We start from the raw sequence: 18,300 nt of genomic DNA on the forward strand, positions 1-18,300 counted from the left end.
AATTTAAAGCACTAATAAAAATTGGGAGAAGGAATATATTCTCATTTAATGTATTCAATAAAAAACGACCAACTCAAGAACACCTAATTTATTATGAATTAAGAATTACGTAAATCAATCCCTGTAATTCGTGAATGTTTTATCCTTTAATGTGCCCACATTTTCAGCGTTTTGGGGGGGGGTTATTTTCTCTCAGGCACTGCTGTCACCACCCATCTCGAAACGGAAAGGACCCCGCTTTATAAAACTTCGAAAGCAGGGCGTTCTGCCTTTCTTCTCTTCCCGAAAACGAACGAGTGACTGCATACCACGGCCACCCAGATTTCCACATTTGTCACGGACGCAGTGTACTCTCAAGAGAGCGACAATGATCGGTAATTATATTTTATATAATCCCACATTAGAAAAATTGCTAAGCACTACAAGTGTAGCTCTGACTGTACTTGTCCGAAGCACGTGGCGTAAAGACGAAGGCAATGGCGCTGATGATTCTTTTTGTCATTTATTCTATTTCAGTAATGATTCACGCAGATTTCATGACGGCTATGCTTTTCTATTCAAGAATGCCGCTTCGGAGATGGGTGACCAAAGTGAGTGAAAATATTGCGTAATACGTGCGTGGGTGTCGAATGTATCTGTTGATTCCATTGTTTCTTGATGTGTTCAAGATGGCGTTTCTTGTTTCTCTGTTTATAAATCTAAATTCAGAAATGCAATATCTGCCTTTTTATTTTTTCAGTCTTTGGCCGCTGGATGTAATACTCAACCATAATGCTAGAACTCCTGTATGCAGCTGGGTGTTAATGGTGAGTGGTGTCTGATATTTCGTGATTACGTCAATTACAGTATATTGCTGCAATGATGATCCACTAGACTAGAGTCTCTGACTATTCAGTGATGCTCTTTCACAGTGCACTGACAATGCATGTATCTTACTTTGCAGAATTTGTGTAAAATGGAGCAATTTTTTATTAAACATTATTTTCTTCTGCAGGTGTCGTGGCCTGCAGTAAATGTTGCCAAGTCACGTGATCAAAACTCAGCATTATGGGTACATTGGGCAGCAGGGCAACAAAAATGTTCCTTTACTATTGAGTATATGCTCTCATCGGCCTTCAAAAATGAACATTCAAATTACTCAAGTGTTGTGGGACACATCTCAGTCTGATAAAAGATCTTAAAAGTTAGCAGTTTATGCACGAAATATAAAATCCCTGAATGCACGCACTATAACATTGAAATTTCATACAATAAATGCAAACATCTGCAACTGTATTTACTTTAAGGCTTAAGAAATGGTCACTTGGCAAGAACAAAGTTTTGCATATCACCCCACCAAACTCGGTTTTCTTTTTTCAATTACGGTAATCGCCTTTGGTTGACAAATGGACCTATTTGAACCTCACGAAGTTCAACTAAATATTTTGTCGGGTTACTCACAAAAGCAATAGTCGAGGTGGCTGCAGTTTATCCTAAGACTTTTTAAACTAAACACCTCACAATTTACTTGATTAATGCCAACGGAGTCTATTTAAAAAGGTTGCGTACCCTTGCCCTTATGCCCTCGTGTACCCACATTGCTTTGCATTTGATTGCACAGATTGGCGAATTCATACTGGGTGCAGTCATGTTTATGGTGAGTATTGGAAAATGCCATGGCCTTTTGCCGAGTTTTGAATTGGCCATTTGCTGCAATGATGATTTATGAGACTAGAGTCTCTGATTTTCAAAATGAAGCTCTTTCACAGTGCACTGAGCATGCCTGTATTTTTACTCTGCCAGGATTATCAATGAAATGCATCGTTAATGCTCCTTTTTGTTGTTCAGGTGTCCAAGTGGCTGCAATGTGGCAGGTGCCTCTGCGAGGTATGTTCGGAATAGGGGGAAGGTTTCTCCTCAAATCGCTGATAATCTCGTTGGGTCCCCACACTGAAGAGATAATATAATGAGCTACTAACTTTTAAAATAGTGACATGACATTTTGCTTTGGGATTTTGTCACATGATTGTGCTGATGCCATTTTTGTCTTGCAGCTCCAAATTACATTTTGTGATTGCATAATGTGTGAGGACTTGCCTTTCGTATAAAAATGGTTTTGAACGATGGGCAAACCCCAAAGAAGTATTAAATGGTCTGTTTTGTCGATGATGATTCTTATTCGGTTCTTCTGATGTAAAGCTGAAGTTCACTCGCAGCGCACTGAGACACTCAGACCATTATGTTTTTCTTTAACTCAGGAATTTAATGCTGAATAAAACTGATCAATTAAGTTTTGTTTTTTAAACAGCCGATTGTGAGGTGTTCAACTTGATGGCTTTCATGCACACTCCAGTTGATTTGAAAAGGTTGGTATTTTGCTGTTGATTCAGTAATTGAAAGATGAGCATCTGAAATGTTAAATTCTGTTTTCCAGGTGCTGAAGCAAATTTTGGAAGGTTTTGTTGAAGCTGCCATCTTGTCTACTGTTGAATGGATCTTGTAATCAAATAAAATGGATGAATCTGACTCAAGTGTATTTTGTGTTGATTTTAAATTAAATGCTTAAACTTTGAATAGTTATCATGAATACATAATTAGTATGCACCAATCACCTCGTATGTGTTCGTTTTATTTAAATATGGTATTTTGTACAATATAGTATGTCCTTAAAATTGAGGTGTAATATGTTGATAACGGGACCATTCAGTTCAGAATACGAACCTTAATATGAATTTAAGAGCTAATCGTGACTTAAGTACGTTCAATCCTGGAAACGAACGGGAGTTTGTTATGGAGCAAAGCGTTACAAGTCGCACGAGTTTTATTTTGAAGGAAGTCAAATTAGTCCGCCTTCTTTTGTTCCTTGTTTTGTGATGCACGTTGCCTTCAATTCACTGGCACTTGGCACTTGTCAGGTTACTCACAACCCGGAGCTGGCCGTTGAGTAACGAATTTGAAATTTCTCCCAAATTATATCGCGGCAAGCCAATTGGTGAATTGTCTCGGGGTCGACATTCGGAGAATTCAAGCTAACTACCGTAAGCGTTAGCAGTGACACCCAACCAACGTCGGTGAAGGTGATGTTTAATTTAAATGTAATTATCGATGTTAACATTTTTCGGGGATATTTGCGTGTTACCATACTCCGTAGCCGAAATTTACGTAAGGTGTTTTATAATAGTTGTCAGAAAGTTGTAGCAAATTACCAATTGTTACCGAGATATGACTGTGCAGCATTAGCTACACTTGAGCTGTCGACGTCTACGTGGAAGGAAAATTTCTTTCGAGATCGAACATTTCTTCCTTTCCATTTCCAGGTACATGGAGTGAAGCAGGGCTTGAAACTGGGGAGAAGTCGGACAAGCTTGCCGAACAATAACGTTTGCCACATGACGCTGAGGACGTCAAAACGGTGTATTGAAACTGCTCTCTTGTTTACTTCCGTATTTGACGAACCGAATAGCAAGTGCTGTGGAACCAATGTACGAAGATAATAATCGTGATGAATCCTGGATTTTGTCGACTATCAAGCCATATTTGGGTGTAGCATAATTTTACAGAGCCGCATCATCGTTTTGTTGTTAGTAAATTCGATTTTTCCGTTTGGCTTACAGAAGTGCCCAAGCAATTTCAGACAAAAGAAGCTGGGATTTTTTCCCCCTGTTTGATTGGGCTGCAAAAAGTTCTTCGAGGAACTATGACAGCTGTAATAGGAAGAGCGTGGGGGTGGGTGCGCTCATGGGGTGGGAATGCAGCGTCAGAAAAAACAATCTTGGATAAAGTTGAGATCAAAACGCAGACTGGGTCTAGTGAGCCGAGAGGGTTTGATCGACAAAATAGTCCAGGAGAGGATGAGTTCTGGGAAGCCCACGAGAAGCTGCAACCTATGGAAATTGAAGACCTATGTGCAGGGAAACAAGAGATGGAGATGACTGTTGAACGTGTTCCAAGATGGTGGAATAAATATCTTCCAACATATTTTATTCCCTGGGGAAGGAAAACAAAGCCGAGTGAGCTCAAGCAAAAAAAACGCCACATCAAGAGTGGTGATCGGGATATTGACGGGGACTTTTCAGACTATGGAACACCTCCTCCGTCCCCAACTCCACATTCCCAGCTAGCATCCCCCTTCCGTCTTTTTGTACACAGCTGGAACGTGGAATTGTTTCCTGAGCACTATGAGATCTGCTTCAACTTTCTCCGCCATCTATTTGACCTGTTCGTGGTGGGGTTCCTGTGGATTGTGTCGCCTCCAGTCAAGTTTATCTTGGAAATTTTGGGGATCCAGGGACCACTGAGGCTTTGGCTCCATGGCATGGCCATGTTTTTTGTGTCTACAGTTGGAATGGCCGGACTCCTGTGGCTGATTCAGGAGCATCTCCCGGAGTTTGCTTTAATCTACGGTGTTGTGCAAGCGTTAGTGATCTCTGTCAGCCTGAAAAAGAGCGTGCTCCTTGGATTGGAAGAAGAAAACCCACAAGTGGAGGAGGAGAGCAGGGAAACTCAGGTGACTGATGAAGACCAAGAAAGGCTTTTTGCAAGTGACAAAATGAAAACAAGTGAAGCTTCTTGGTAAGTTTGATAGTTTAAGAAAATCGATTGAAAGGCTTTTCTATTTAGCTCAAGTGAAGCAACAAAAGTATTTCACATTTTCTTGATATCTGGAATGAATTGATGACAAAGCTGATAATATCACCTACAGGCGCTATGTTTTCACTCATGACATCAAATGGAAGCGTCACACTCGTTTGGCTGGAATTATGTTTAATTCATGCTTCATTATCTCTGTGGTTGCATTAAAAATGCTCCTAGCTGCTGTAGAAGTGGGAAAAAAGGCATTCCAAATCTTGATTTGAGGCCTGGCGTGCTGATGAAAAATTCATGTGTTGAATGCAATTATGACATTAACTCCTTCACCATCTATAACTGTCAGAAAATGAATTGGACATCCCAGAAAGGCCATCTCTGTGCTGTGTATGTTGGTTTACCATTGAAAATCAAGTGTGAAACCAACTTAAACCACTGACATAAAAACATTATACTCCACATATCCAAACACGTTGTGATATGTTTGCTGACGAAATTGGAATGATGTTTCTCCGATACCACAGATGGTAGCAGTGGTACAAGTGACCTGCCACAAAAATGAAGTGTGCTTGGCACTAGATTTTACACCAATCTGATTGACTGGACCAAAACTGGTCAATATTTAGCATTTTATGTAAAATTGGTTTGCGGAATCTATCAATCGCGTGATTGATTGGCTCAGCAAAGTTAGACGTTACAGCAAAACAGTCTGGTTCACTCCATATGTGATCTGATTGCTAGTCTCATAAATTTTTTAGCCTTGTTGGATATCTTGTGAGCAGAAAGCCCTTGCGCTGTAAGGCGCAAGTTTCGCCTTGCTGCCATCGGCCATCCACTCACAAAGTAATGGCATTTTTGTCATTTGGGGGGGGGGGGGGGGGCACTGGTAAAAAGTCTGAAAACCATTTTATTTCTGCCCAAAAAAGAACTACCCTTTCAGGGACAGCTGTTACAACAGTGTCATGTTATCAGATTATAGGGTGCATGAAAGGGTTCATTTGAACATCTCTTTTCTTTCATCAATTCTCAATAGAGTTCATCACTCATGATAACTCATGTGAACGTCCGGCTACCTACACTTAGCCAATCACAGATGCAACCGGCAGGCAGGCGTTTTGTTGTGGGGGGGACACGGAAATAGCTCTGTTGTTGTCAAACGTACAAAACTTGCTAGACGAGGATATGAGATTTACTGCGGTCCTCCTGAATGTTTTTCTCGCAACGTAATTACATTGTAATTACACAACGTCAAGACAGTTAGTGTACATAGGGCCCAAACTAGACAACTACAATGAAGCCTAATGGCGTCCAGAATGTGCTTATTGTGGCATACATGACAGGTAAAATTGGACAAACAATAGTATGTACGACATAATAATCATTGCGGTCTGTGGGCATTGTGACTTGTAGAAATGCAGCCAGCTTCTATTACGAGCCAAAAATACGCAGGCGTGCGCGACTTGACGTAGCTGCTAAGTGAGTTTATGTACTTCTTTACAGCAGTTGAACCAAGATAAGCAATTGTTTTAGCAAAAGCCTCAATGACTGCCGACGTTCGTGCTATTTATTTTTTTCATCAATGCCAGAGAACGAGATTTAAACATTACATATTAGGTTTTGTGTGGATCGTCAGTTTTAATTTGAAGTTATTTTTGACTATTCATTGTTATTATGGCGGTGATCAACTGTAGAGTAAATATCCAAGTTATTTAGATATAACCAGGGGTCCCAAAACTTTTTCCTGTGAGGGCCACATAACTTTTCCCTTCTCTGATGGGGGCCGGTGTCAGTTTGTAACATCAACGATCGTAGGGGAGCTTAAAAAATTTATTGTTTCCCAAAAAGCCACACATAACCAAATAATCCTTTCCAGGTTCTTTACAAAAAAAAAGTCAGGAAACAAATAATAACACTATTAATGAAATAAATAGTAACTAAACCCTCTCTGAGTTCTTCACAGAAAAAAACTGGAAATAAATAATAACTAAACAACTCTCTCTTTATAGCCCCTTGAAATCCACAAAAAAAGACTTCTGCCATCTACGAGAACGCCACCTATCTTGTCTTGTTTATGTCTGCTACCGTCTTGTTCACGTGTTCTACTAATTGTTCTGAGACACAACTAAAACACTGAAACATTCTATGGTGTGTAAATAACTTTGTGACCTTGATTTCAACCCCATTTGCGTCATGGGTCATTTTGCCCCGAAGACCACCTTTTGTACTTTTTTTTTTGTACAGCTTCCATGGAAATGTGAATAAAAACATTTCAATTTTTCTGCAGTTTGGGACAATCTAGGAAAAGTCATAACGCGGGCCGTAGTTTGGGGACCCCTGGATATAACGAATCTGATCGAAATCAATGAAATATATATTTTTTCAAAATTGCTGATTGACCCTATAAAATCCACTTTTTTTTAATGGAACCAATGTACATACATCATGGTATCTTAATAAATTTCATGTTCCAATGCGTGAACAAAAGATCCATTCTTCAACAACAAAGAATTTGAGCAATGAAAAACTACCAACATCCTGTGAACACCCTCCAGTGTAAAGAGCTGAGGTTACAACGCGACTCTCTTCTCATTCATTGCCGCACTTCACTGTGCTTTAAGCTGTGTGGACGCTGGGCGTCTACAGCGCGGACGCTGGGCGTCTAGAGAGTTCTGTGTTAGGTTGTCCCAATGCATTGAATCGAGATGAGCATTGGATAAATGCTGGTTTTCGTCCCGGGCACTGGACGCTCAGCGTCTTTGGGAGTCTATGGATAGTGGGCGTGTATTGGGAGTCTATGGACAGTGGGCGTGTATCGGCTGACCTGGAAGCTGAACTTCTCTGCATGATGATTGGATGATCTGTCTGAGACTGAATCTCTTTGATTGCCAGCGAAATGAGCCAATCACCGATCCTTTAGTGTAGGTATCCGTGGGAACATCTCTCAATTCTTAATCTGTTCTAAATTGAACTGGAGACTTCTTCTAATCATCTCTTCGTTGAAAACGACTAGCGACGAATTAATCTTTTATTTCTGGTGGGTTTTATTGTCGTTGCTGTAGTTGTAGGACACTAGTTAAGACCCTGGAAAAGACGCCTTGTTGGTATGACAGGGTCACAGATAATTTTCTTGAAAAGCAACGGAGAGTGAGATCTGATCAGAATGCCTCCTGGACGCCTCCCTGGTGAGGTCTTATGGGCTTGTCCCACCGGCAGAAGGCGCTCGGGACGACCCCCAGGATAGATAGGCTGGAAAAACTATGTCGGGGTGCCTCGGGAAAAGCTGGAAGAAGTGGCTGGGGAGAAGGAAGTCTTGGCTTCCCTGCTAAAGCTACTGCCCCCGCAACCCAACCCCGGATAAGTGGTAGAAAATGGATGGATGGACTCCAGTATATCATGTTTTTTTTAATTTATTTATGCTGTATTATGAACATAAATTGAACAGAAACTAATAAGAACACAGGAGACAGGGAATGTTGCAGATGGAAGAACTTGTATTTCCTATGTCAGCGACAAACTGATTACAGTAATTGATAAAAAATAGGGACTGACATTTTTATGTACAAGGTAGTCTTGTGTGTGTGTTTTGTTGTTTCTTTTTTAGTCAAGCAAGTCTTGTCATGCATAACTGCGGGCATGGCAACACACCAAAGCACACTGAAAAAAAATCCCTGGAATGTTTGTTGTGAACGAAAGCGCTGTTGAAATTGCCATGGATACAAAGACATTTGCCAACTGTTTTTACATTTAATAATTGGAAATACACTAAATAGGTTGTAAAATGAGAGGATGGAAAGTGTCGTGTTTATTTGAGGGGGAAGCCATTTTTCATTCAAATGTTGTGTGCGGGTAAAGATAGACGTGCTCCTGTCCGTTGAGTGGTCGATCGATAATTGCGGATAATTTGGTGTCTCAGTGGGTAATGGAATGTGCCACATTTTGTGACCTTTGATTCTTGAATCCGAGGCAGGACTGTTTCCGGGTACTTATACACAGTGCAAAAAGTACCCTCCTGTCCATAATGGAGTGCGATTGGATTTCAAACTTATTGCACCTTTCGCACCTTTCTGCTTTGTCGCGTTTGCTCGTCATACCTTCCTAATCAATTAGCCAGAAAGAGCGATTGTTTGCCAAGATGAAATTAGCTATGTTCAGTTTGCTGAGTTATGCTTCGAATGGGGACGGCCTGGCAAGCGTGTCAGGTGAATGTTATTCTGCCCTGAATGTGCTTGAAACTGTTACTGACATGTCAAGTTGGATTCTACTGCAAAACTAAACACACAACAACAACAAAAAATTGTGTAAATATGTATGTCCACACATGTGCTGCACCACACTGCCCCCAATAGGCCAAGGCAGACACAGCAGACATTTACTTTTATAGTTCTCTTGCCAGTATTTTAATATATACAGTGGAACCTCTACTTATGAAATTAATTGGTTCTGTAAGAAAATTTTGAACTAGAAACTTTTGTAAGTAGAGACGCATTTTCCATGTAAATTCCCTAATCCGTTCCAAGCCCCCCAAAATTTAGACGTAAATGTTTTCTAAGGCATCAAAATATGTAAGAAATACATGTTACAAATTAAGATTATTGCACAATAAATGAGAGTTGTGCATAATGTAAAACGGATGTTTGATATTGTCGGCTTTTAATAATCATTCAAAAAGGCAAACATCAGCATAGTGAGCAATTGCCCTCACGGTGAACACTTTTTCTGGGGAGTCACATTTACGCAAAACTATCAGAATGGCTCATCGCCCAAGGGGCGTATGACAAGGACAAGGACATAAACCCTCTTAGCCAATGGGACGCCAGGATGATGCTCGGTAGTAGCCAATGGCAGAGCAGCTATCAGTATGTTGCTTTCAGGGAACTTGGAGCTGCGAGTAGCAACCCGGACTGTATTTTTACCTTTTGTATCTTGGAATTTGTTTCGTAACTAGAGGCAACATTTTCCTGTTGAGGCGTTTCGAAACTTGAAAATTCTGTATGAAGAGACGTTCGTAATTAGAGGTACCACTGTATTATTATTTTACTTGGTACTAATTTATTTTCTTGTTGTTTTAAACTCTATCCATAGTTGAGTTTTGGTAGATGAATACACGCAAAATGTTTAAATCAATGATTACTCAAGATTATTTTTTCCAGTTTGCGTGTATTTTAACGAATGAAGGTAATAACAGCTTCTTCGTGACACCACCTATTGTCGTTCTGCTATTTAGCCGAAACATGGTGGTCGGATTCATATTGTGTCTAAATGACAAGTCGAAATGAGTTGCTCGGGGATTAGGGAACGACCACACGCTTGCCAGCATAACCTGAGCAAACCCAGAAAACAGGTGAGCAGGGATTGGTTGTAACCGCAGTCCTTGGGCACAATCATGTCATTTTCAATCGACACCAAGATAAAAACAACTGTGTGGATTCTTGATTTGACTTCCACTTTAACACTTTTGTGCACCAATAATGATAACCTGTAACCTGATCACACGATAAACTGTCCACTGTAGTTACCGCTGTCCCTGAAAGGGTTAATGAGGCCACTACAAAAAAAAAAAATATGCTACCTGTAATTAATTTTAGTGCACTGGTTCAATATTCTTAAATCTTGGTTGTCTCCAAATACACACTATTTTAACAAGTGTTCTGTCCTCCACAGGTGATGACATGGAGCTGATAGCAGACATCGTGATGAGGTGTTGGACATCACGGCTGCAACAACAGCCAATTTTCTTGCACCACTTTCTGAAGCCGTCAGGCTTTACAACTGTATTGCACATTTCTTACAGACTTGCACATGTCTTATTCAAGTCACTTTCAACACTGTTCTAAAACTCGGTGTCGTCATCTGAATGTTGACACTGAAAGATGAACCAGATACCACTCAAGGGAACTGTTGAATGTTCTCGATGTGCTCCTTCAGCCAAAGAAAGCCAAAGTTTGTCTTTTTGCAGTTGTTTTGTTTGTGTATACTTTTTCATGGAGTTCAATGACCATGTGTGTGTGTGTAATTTGGTGGAATTAAGAGCCACATAGTTCAAATGTACAAAGGACACCAAAGTAAGAGCCACTATATTAAGGCAAATCCCAACAATTTATGGTGGAAAGCGGCAGAGACGCTTTTTTTGTTGTTGTTGTTGTTCTGAGTCATGACCTGCAAACTCAACAAGGAAATCAAATCTCGGCTTAACATCGTATCATATCAGACAACAGATCACATGGAGCAGCTTTTGTTTTCCTTTCAAAGCCTCAAGTGGAACCTCAAAAGTCGAATATTTGTACAGTTCAGTCACACTTGTTGACTTCCAGGTTGTCATTTCAAAGCAAAATTTCTATCTTCATCTAATGCTTCAATTGTTTTTTTTTTCACTGTTCGCCACGGGCAAATTTACTTCAGTGCTGTCACCGTGGTGTTTTGTTGACATTGCTGGAGTTAAATATTTTTTCAAAAATGATGCAAAAAGCAAACCACAAAAAAAAGCAGGCTTCAAATTATCCCACCTTTGCTGCGGTCAACTTTAGAGGTTCCGCTGTAGTCCCCCACCCCCATAGGCACCTGCATTCTGGCACTAATCTGTTGTTAAATATGTTATAACGTTGACTATATCATCACTTGGCAGATTTGTCACCACCTTTACAGTGTGTTTGATGTCTGTAACTATGGTTACAGATCTCCACTTCATGTCTGTTTCTCGATTGTTTGTTCATTCACACCTTATCAAACAAGAGTGAAGTAGCTGTGAAAAGAGGGTTTTGATATGAATAAATTAGAGTCTAGTTTGACTACTTTGTGTTAGTAGTTGCCTTGATCAGTTCATCATGCGTTGTACTCAACAGTGAGAACATCAGAGGCCCCAGAATTGAACCCTGTGGAACACCACATGACAGTGGGGCAGTATGGGACACAAAAGGTTCTGTCAGCTAAATAAGACCTAAACCACTCAATTCAGTTCAATCAGAGACAAGAGACAAATGCACCATTCTTAAAGCAGATGATAATTCACGGGTGTGCCAACACTCTGAAGCCATCACTGTCGTTTGGAATGACTATCAAAATCCATCCATCTTTCAGATGTAATTTGTTTGCTAAATTAAGTGAAATTAAAAACAAGTTCACAAGATGCATGTTTTTTTTCCCGGCTTGTATGAAAAAGAGTCATGCTAAATTGATGTGTGGCATAACAACGATGTTGCAGAACCAATTGACTGAATATTATCCTAATTAGACAGTCCCCCTCAAAAGTGTTGGTCCAGCAAGATCAATTCCTTTGTTTTTGGTTGTATGTTGACGACATTTGGATTTCAGTTTTGCCGACCGCTCCCCGCCGGGTTGTTTTGTCACGGACGGTCAAGTAGGTGGGCGGCAGGGGCGGTTGCTCCCTCCGCTCGCCACCCTCGCACCATTCCTTCTTGATGCCGAACAGCTGACTTGGACCGGGGGAATCTGAATGTTGAATTTGAACAAAGTACAGTATTGCAAATATCCAATGTGGTCATGACGGTATGGGATTTCTGCCCAGGGCTCGAATGTCAAATTGAAGAACTTCAGTGAAGTGCGGGTAAACGGTGGGATGCAAATTCCGCAAGTGCTAATTGGTAATTGAAAAACGTACATTTTTTTTTAAACTATAAAATGTCGCAAGATAAATAATCTAGCAAGAGGTGGATATTGAGACGTGTGGATAAAGACGTATTTCGCAAAAATAATGTAAACACATTTTTTGTGTTTTCATGTCACGTGACAGGGCCTCCTGCATCCTTTCGGCATTAATGGTGCCATCACACTTATGCCTTGGGCACTAACACACCCCCATGCTTTTACAGATGCTGGATTTTGAACATTGCGCTTGTAACAATCCGTATGCATGACATACATGACTTCCAAAATGAGGGATTTGTCAGACCCACAGCACACCTTTCCACTTCGTGTCAATCCATTTCTTACAAGCTTGAACCTAGAGAATTTTAATGAAGGAGGCTGATTATTTAAGACAGTCGAGGAAAACGGCATATGCTAAATAACTGAATGCCCATTGGTTCAATAAAACCGCTTTTCGTAAATGCATTTTTTTTTTGGCCCAGCAGATGTTTGTACTTGGATATGGACACATGTAGTTATGATGCTGATGCTATTTATCCTCTTTACAACTATATCCTAGTGAATAAAATGGATCGAATTTCTTTTCGGAATGTGCAGATTACTTCAGTATTCGTTAAGCTCAGAATGTCAATTTTATTTTTATTTTTTTTAAACAGCAACTGTAGAAAGTAAACGTCCCCTGTTAACATACCAGTTTTCATTAAAAACGTGACATTTTTCTTCTTGTCTATTATTCCGCTCCAAATATGTCCTGATGCTTTTTTTGCACTTCCAAATGTGTTTAGTAACACACATACATCACAGTTCAAAACTTTTAATTCACATTCAGTTTGATTCCATGACGCTTAATTGTATTTACAGAAATGTGCATTGCCAGGACAAGACCAATGAACTGTACATGGTGTATCGCTGTGCATGTGGGCAGGTACTTAAAATATAATTGTTGAAATCAAATCAGTGTGCGTATATGTGTCTGTGATCCGCAGAACGTATCGTGAAGTGAAATCTCTGTGAGCCGAAAAATTAGAGCAAAAAGGTTGAGCCGACTGTCATTGCACCTTCACGTTTTCTCCTGTTTTGATATACACGTCTCATCATGGAAACCTTTGAGAAGACTCCCAAATGACACAATCTCAACACAGCACAGCAGAAAAAGCACAAATCACCCCTTGGCTGTGGAATGCAGATTTTTTTTAAACATGCTGAGGAATTTAATGTTTAGGTGATTATTAGGAAATTGGTTCAATGAATGAGTAGTTATTCAGTCCAATATGATCACACTTCTCTCATCGCAGTCTGCAAAGTAAACCAAAAAAAATTATAATTCAGATGCAAAATATCATAATTTGTTGGACTATCTGTCCGAAGAAAGAAAACTCACATGCAAATGAACACTTTGAATAGTATCAACACTTCAGTTCATTAAAACCTCACACAGGCAAGAGAAAAAAAATATGAAGTGATGAGTTGGATACAAATATAAATATAAATCGCCGTCCAATGAAAACATGTCTCATTGTGTATCTTGTAGTACTTTATCATCCAAGACCCCAAAACGTATACAGTAGTACATGCATTTATTTATCTCATTGGACAACGACAATACAATCAAATGGATCTTGTTTTGTTGTCTTTTTCATGTTTAGTTTTGAACTTGAGTAGTTTGAAGTGAGGGTGGTCACCATTCTTTCAAAATGGCGCCTAAAATGCTATCTGTCCGCTGAAAAGCTAAAAGCATATCGCGTACCAAATATCAATTCATAAATAAAACCCAAGGCCTAATGTTGTGTATTGAGTTGAATTTGATCATCTGTATTATATTTAAAGATGGGAAGTTGACAAATTGCACTTGACTGACCACTAGCGTAATTCACAATCGATTTGATTGTCTGAAATGGTTTGAATAAAATGGGACTGGTTATCCCCTCTGAAAGTTATTTTGATGCCAATGTTGTATTGTACAAAATTATGTCTGGATGAGTTTCGTGTTGTTCTTTAGACAGCCAACATGTTGCGAATGATTCAACGGTGCTTCTGCTCCACAATGCGTCGTCGCACACGTCTCAACAGTCAATTTCACGCAACCGTTAAGACGACGTCATGATCAAATAAACGTTCCCAAGCCTTACGATGTTGCATACCGAAATGGTCAAAGATTTGATAATTTAAGACAATCCTTCATTTCTATTGTCAATTTTCCACTTGCCATGTAAAGCACTGTTGTGTTCCTGAAAAACGCCGTCGAAATCCAACCATCCGTCTTAATACTTTCACATTGGATTTTTGCTGTTTTTATTTTCCTTTGACATATTTTATATAGATAATATCACTACTTGAGACCGCAGTCACCTTGCTTTAGAATATAGAGCCACAAAATAACCCATTGCTTAAGTATGTATGTCTGTATGATCAAGCGCAAAATACACCACAGGTTTTTACTGTATTTTCCAACTTCTTGGATCTTAACACACAAAACTCCATGCTGCCTTCTATATTTATATATATATATATATATATATTTTTTTTCATTCATTCATCTTCCGAGCCGCTTGATCCTCACTAAGGGTCACGGGGGGTGCTGGAGCCTATCCAAGCTGTCTTCGGGCAGTAGGCGGGGGCCACCCTGAATTGGTTGCCAGCCAGTCACAGGGCACACAAAGACGAACAACCATCCACGCTCACACTCACACCTAGGGACAATTTAGAGTGTTCAATCAACCTGCCATGCATGTTTTTGGAATGTGGGAGGAAACCGGAGCACCCGGAGAAAACCCACGCAGGCCCGGGGAGAACATGCAAACTCCACACAGGGAGGCCGGAGTTGGAATCGAACCCCGGTACTGAATGTCACAATTGTGCATCGACCACAACAATGGACCCTAATGTGTTTTGTCATCCAATGCCATTATGTTTTTTTTTCATTCGTAAAGACTGATAAAATAAAAAAAACACTTGAGAAAAAAAATCCTGATGTAAGTGCATATCTTCAGTTTTATTACCAAAAAAAGAGAATAAATATGGTGCATCCAAATGGACTAAATGTGTATGGAGTAAATGTTAGTTGAGTGACGGAAAAAGAATCGTCATCTCGCTGACACATCTTGTCAAGATGGGGAGCATTTTTATAATTAAGAGATGATTGGAAATTTTTCATCTGGGGCTCTGTGTGCTTGATGGTTCAAGTCGTGCTCTTGGAAGGTAGCATGAAGTTTGGCTGTTTTTCTCTATGATGGAGCTTAAAGGGGAAGTCAACAGAAATGTGTTCTACACAGCCCCACTTGTCTGAACATGGCATTCTGAGTAATATTACATTCGTTGAATTTCAGTTAAGCGGCAAAATCCACTTGTTTTTAGCCATCTCAGGGGGGCGGCCATTTTGCCACTTTTCCGTCAGCTGAAAATGACATCGCAGTTGCTCAGAGCTCAAGTAACGACCAATCACGGCTCACCTGTTTTCCGAAGCTGAACCATAATTGGGTGTTGTCCAGGCCGTGAGCAACTGTGATGTCATTTTCCGTCCACGGCAATTAGCAAAATGGCTCAGATGGGCAAAAACAGGTGGATTTTACTCATACTCAATCAGATTCCACAAAGGCAAAATGAATTGGAATGCCGTATTTTAGACTAGTAGGGCGTCATAGAACTGATTACTGTCAAGAAAATTTAGAGGTTGACTTTCCCTTTCAGGTTAAGACTGTAGGCCTGTGGTTATGCTGTGATGAAGAACCCTTCTCTCCATCCAAATACCCTGCGAAACACCCATTTTACAGGGCTATCTAGTGAGCATGAGACCTTCCAGACTTTGGGGGCGCCGTGGGTCCCCCACCTCCCCTCTGTCCGTGATCCCTCCGTCCGTGGCCCAGGATACAGTGTGCGCTGCCACACCCTTCTTCGTCATCATCTCCCTCGCTTTCGGAGGATGACTCGCCAAACTGTCGAGGCTTCTCATAAATACAGCAGCCTGAAACAAAGCACTCTGGATTAGCGTCGAGCCTTCAAAATAATGCTTCAACTCAAAAAGTCAGAAATGAGACCTGCAAAGTGCAAATGTTTGTTTGGTTGACAATACCAACCAGAAAGAGCCCGTGATATAAAAAAAATCATTAATTCCATCCATTTTCTGTGCCACTTATCCTCAACAAGATTGCGGATGGGCTGGAGCATGCCATGCGTTCATAAGTTTTAGACCACTTGAACTATTTCATATTTTGGCACTTCACAGCCTCAAACTTAAAATGTTTTTTTATTTTTAATAGATATTTAATTGGACCAACTAAAACAAAGTAGCATGTAATTGTGTCGTGAAAACGAATTGAAAAATAGTTTTCAAAATTTGAAGCAAATAAAAATCGGGAAAATGTGGTGTGCATTTATATTCAGCCCCACCAAGCGACAATATTTTGTACAGCCACCTACCAGCATTGAGAAGAAGAAAAAACGTTTGCCATTTTTTGAATGATGGATTGAACATGCATTATTGGGTTGACTACAATCAAACCCTGCTTTAAATTTCTCCACAACGTTATCCCTGACCAGTTTGGTGAGTTCCTTGGTCTTGATGACACGGTTGTTTACTTGTGTTTGCTAATAAACCACAGGGGCCTTCACAGAACCGTTGGATTCATACCAGGAGGAAACACTTTAATTAACCTAAGAAACCGGTTACAAATTTATTGTGACAAAGCAGTGGCACAGCATGGAATATGGTATAAGTCTCACTCTCCAGGTAATTTAAAAAAATAAAAAGGCTGCCCCATTTGATGAGAACTGGGCATCGAGTTGATTATTTTTGTCATGTTAACAGTAGTGACCCTTTATTTCAATTCAAACACTATAGAATGATACGATGAACGAAAGTTTTCATGATTGAATTACGTACATTTTTGACCAGAGCAATGTGACTGGGGAAAAATTAAAGAAAGTCCAGTTCATCACCACAAGTCAGCAACATTTTCAATGAAGTGAATTTGTCTCAAAAGCCCAGTAAGGAACGTGTTCATTGAGTGCAACTTTATTTATAAGTGTTGCAAAAACAAGAGCTAACAACGATATCGCTGAGATGCGAGCACAAGGAAGAAGCACTTACATTTTGAAGATCTCCTCCCGAGGTGCTCATTGTCGACCGTGTCGCTGGACCATTCCACTTTTTTCTCGGTTTTCCTCTTTCTTAGCTTAATTGTCAGACTACGTCCCTCCTGGAAACATGCGCCAGGAAATACAAAGTGCGGACAACAGGAAAAACCTTTGATCAAAAAAGCTCGAAAACATCCCTTTCTAAATGCAATTTCTCAGCATTCTGTCACATTTTTTACATTGGGAATACACACCCTCCTCCGTCCAGACTGTGTGTGTGTGTTTTCTACAGGTTGTGCTATTACCCTCTTTAGGCCAAATGGTAGCTAAATAAAATACAGCACAATTCGCCACCAGAGGTGCGGATTGTCACGAAATAAAAATGCCGTATAGATCGGATTGTGATCTAATCTGCCCCAGTATATTCTAACAATACAAATGTTTGCTGAGGTCAGAATGTTGATGCTCGGATTAAAGACAATGTGCTCTTCTTCTATGTACTTAATGTGCCCATTTTAATAAACCGAAATGTATGGCTTGGTTATACCGAACATTCAACGTATAAGCGTTAGGGTTGTTTTCAAGAACGGCCTTTTCCTTTTTTTTAGCAACTGGGATATTTATTAGCCCCTGTAACGCATATTCACCCAAATGTTTTCACCAGTGGTCATTTAATTGTTTACCTGCTGAGGGGGTGGCGGTGTGCTGATTTGAACAGTCTCCGTGATCGTCTCACTTGACGTCCCAGGAACCTCCGCCATCCCTGGAGCTCGTCTGCTAACGCGAACGTCAACTAACTTTTACGATGGACGTCTAAAAATCGCTGACTAACAGCGTATTCTAAAATCATCAATGATAACCAACAATTAAAAATCAATTTAAAGACGGGAAGAAACGTTGATGAAAGTCAGATATGAGCTGTCAAGCACTCTGATGGAATAGAATGTGGCCAACCAAAATAGTCACACGTCAAAAATGACCAATAATTAGCGGGACTCGGAACGGAAATGTGTTACACTGTCATTTTGAATGCTACATAGTTTTATTTATAAATTCTAA

The 18,300-nt window shown here is 40.2% G+C and overlaps 2 protein-coding genes, 1 long non-coding RNA gene and 1 other non-coding gene across 4 annotated transcripts; 3 read left to right on the forward strand and 1 right to left on the reverse strand.

Annotated features, from left to right (window-relative positions):
• Nucleotides 1-211: 211 nt before the first annotated feature.
• Nucleotides 212-2,505, forward strand: LOC127604306 (uncharacterized). Its single transcript, XR_007963231.1, has 7 exons — nt 212-374; nt 517-590; nt 740-806; nt 995-1,636; nt 1,828-1,866; nt 2,288-2,345; nt 2,414-2,505. It is a non-coding gene; the product is annotated as an uncharacterized LOC127604306 (long non-coding RNA).
• LOC127605147 (small nucleolar RNA SNORD52) lies at nt 1,691-1,759 on the forward strand. The gene has a single exon (XR_007963481.1). It is a non-coding gene; the product is annotated as a small nucleolar RNA SNORD52 (small nucleolar RNA).
• Nucleotides 2,506-2,880: 375 nt separating the features above from the next.
• On the forward strand, nt 2,881-11,351 carry c7h6orf47 (chromosome 7 C6orf47 homolog). The gene is made up of 3 exons (XM_052071277.1): nt 2,881-3,056; nt 3,297-4,551; nt 10,228-11,351. The coding sequence occupies exons 2-3, from the start codon at nt 3,677-3,679 to the stop codon at nt 10,229-10,231; spliced, it is 879 nt and encodes a 292-aa protein (XP_051927237.1). The 5' UTR covers nt 2,881-3,056; nt 3,297-3,676; the 3' UTR covers nt 10,232-11,351.
• On the reverse strand, nt 10,507-18,223 carry ppp1r11 (protein phosphatase 1, regulatory (inhibitor) subunit 11). Its single transcript, XM_052071337.1, has 3 exons — nt 17,925-18,223; nt 17,255-17,363; nt 10,507-16,129 (listed from the first exon to the last, which is right to left on the reverse strand). Exons 1-3 carry the CDS (start codon nt 18,000-18,002, stop codon nt 15,945-15,947), a joined length of 372 nt encoding a protein of 123 aa, XP_051927297.1. The 5' UTR covers nt 18,003-18,223; the 3' UTR covers nt 10,507-15,944.
• Nucleotides 18,224-18,300: the final 77 nt, after the last annotated feature.

Source organism: Hippocampus zosterae, chromosome 7, assembly GCF_025434085.1.
Source record: "Hippocampus zosterae strain Florida chromosome 7, ASM2543408v3, whole genome shotgun sequence".
NCBI lineage: Eukaryota > Metazoa > Chordata > Actinopteri > Syngnathiformes > Syngnathidae > Hippocampus > Hippocampus zosterae.